This window comes from Lipotes vexillifer, unplaced genomic scaffold, assembly GCF_000442215.2.
Source record: "Lipotes vexillifer unplaced genomic scaffold, Lipotes_vexillifer_v1.1 scaffold71, whole genome shotgun sequence".
NCBI classification, from domain to species: Eukaryota; Metazoa; Chordata; class Mammalia; order Artiodactyla; family Lipotidae; genus Lipotes; species Lipotes vexillifer.
The window spans coordinates 5,519,011-5,521,281 of record NW_006793703.1 but is presented as its reverse complement, the minus strand read 5'-3'; the positions used below and the strand labels follow the sequence as shown (position 1 = coordinate 5,521,281).

Genomic DNA, 2,271 nt, shown 5'->3' with positions numbered 1-2,271 from the left:
CCTCCTCGCCCCACCCCCGCGGCCTCTCCCGTGGTTGCGCATGCGTGCGCGTGTCCAGCCCTGATGACGCAGCCCTCTCCTGGTGCTTCTCCCCCCTCCAGGCTCAGCAGCACATCACCGCAGATCGCACGGGGAGCCACCGACGGCAGCAGGCCTACATCACCCCCACGATGGCCCAGGCGCCATACTCCTTCCCACACAACAGCCCCAGCCACGGCACCGTGCACCCGCACCTGGCCGCCGCCGCCCACCTCCCCGCCCAGCCCCACCTCTACACCTACACGGCGCCCGCCGCCCTGGGCTCCACTGGCACCGTGGCCCACCTGGTGGCCTCCCAAGGCTCGGCGCGTCACACCGTGCAGCACACCGCCTACCCAGCCAGCATCGTCCACCAGGTCCCCGTGAGCATGGGCCCCCGGGTCCTGCCTTCGCCGACCATCCACCCGAGTCAGTATCCAGCCCAGTTCGCCCACCAGACCTACATCAGCGCCTCTCCAGCCTCCACCGTCTACACTGGATACCCACTGAGCCCCGCCAAGGTCAACCAGTACCCTTACATATAAACACTGGAAGGGGAGGGGAGGGGAGGGAGGATGGCCAGAGGGGAGGAGGGAGAGGAGGAGGGACGAGGGGGGAGCTGGGCTTTTTATACTGAAGGTGCCGCACAGAAACAATGCAAACGGGGCAGGGGAAGGGAGCAGGGGGCAGGGACGGGACACAAATGAAACTTGAACTAGGAAGTAGGAGGACTGAGAGCGGAGAAGAGAACATTTTAAAAAGGAAGGGATTTAAGGAGGGGGGGGAAATCTATGCTTTTTATTTTAAAAAAGAAAAAGAAAAAAAAAGAAAACATCAGTAACAAAAAACCACAGCTCACGAACCCATTCTGCACCAGACTGGAAAGGAGAAGAAAGGAGCCAGGGGGGTGGGGGGCGTGGGGGGGCGCCGCCCAGTGTTTGAAGAACTTTATGAATTTTTCAAAGATTATTTTCATATGGCAGCAAGTGGCGTTTAAGAATTTGCTGTCAGGGACACCTGATACGAGTTTTAATCTATTGGATTAAAAATCCAGTAGATTTTTAATGATTGAACGTAAGAATTAGGGATTTTTCCAGAACTCTAAAGGGTCAGCAACCGTCTAGAAAGGTCAGGCGGTGGCCGGAGGAGGCTGGTATCTGGGGGCGGGTCCGGGGCTGGGGAAGCCGCGATCTGGCCCACTTGCTGGGAGCAATGGGGGCAGCCGGGCTGAAGGAGGACCCCTGAGAGAGGAGGGCACGTTTTCTCTTTCTGAGCACTCTGGATAAATCCCTAAGCAATGATATTCCTCAAATGTCATTAATGATTTTTTTTTCTTTTCTGAAGATTTCTTTTCTCTTTGAGTCCATCCCTCGTCATGTAGCGTTAGGGGCCGCGGCGTCGCCGACACCCTGGTAGATGTCGCAGTCTGCACCTGTCTGTGCTACTTTGTGTTCACCCCCAACGATACCAAGAGACTATTCCTCAATGTAATTGCACAACAAGAGCGATCTCACCTAGGCACGTGACCTGCGCCGTGGCCCAGGTGCACGCGCGGGTGCCCACGGTGCTGCGCTCCTGTCCCCGGCACCGCCGCCGGCTCTCGCAGACTTGGTTTTACATCTTTCCCTCCTAGTGCCTTAGCGACCGGGGACGCGGTTGAGGGTTTACTACCACGGTACTCCAAGAAGCCGGCTGAGGCGAGTCACATCATCTCAGCCCTTCTTCTGTGCTGTTGCAACATTTTACTCTGGTTTTTCCTCTTTTTTTTTTTTTTTTTTTTGGTTTGTTTAATTTCTATTTTATTTTAATACCTGTTGTCTTTCCTGGACTGTTTGCTAGCAGAGGGGTGTCAGGCGGCTGGCAGGGGCTAGGAGAGCCCGTGGATCTGGAGAGAGATGTGCGAGATGGATGGTGGTGGGTGAATCTGACGATGGTGATGGCTTTGGATGACTTTTGCTTTGGAGACAGAGCAAGAGAGACTCCCCACCCTGTACCCTCACCCAGTTCTGCCCCCAGGGTTGGGAGGGCAGGGGCTCTGCCATTCGTTGGGGCCGCAGGTCCCATCTCTGTTTTAGGAATGTTGGCCTTGCCGGGCAGCCGCCTCCTTCCCGATGTGGAAGCATCAAAGGAGAGGAGCCACCTTTAGCCTCCAGTCCTGGCACAGCCTTCCTGTTGCTGTCCGCGGGATGGAGAGGAGGCCTGGTAGCGGGGCCCGGTGTTCTCAGACTCGCTCGCTGCCCCCGCCCCCCCCCC

The 2,271-nt window shown here is 57.0% G+C and overlaps 1 protein-coding gene across 2 annotated transcripts in view; it reads left to right on the top strand.

The window, feature by feature from the left end:
- Positions 1-563, top strand: part of HIPK2 (homeodomain interacting protein kinase 2) — a 128,675-nt gene extending 128,112 nt beyond the window's left edge. For both annotated transcript variants that reach the window (XM_007466613.1, XM_007466612.1), the window contains one exon: positions 102-563. In XM_007466613.1, coding sequence (XP_007466675.1) covers positions 102-563 — 462 coding nt within the window. The remainder of the gene's footprint in view (positions 1-101) is intronic.
- The last annotated feature ends 1,708 nt before the right edge of the window (positions 564-2,271 follow it).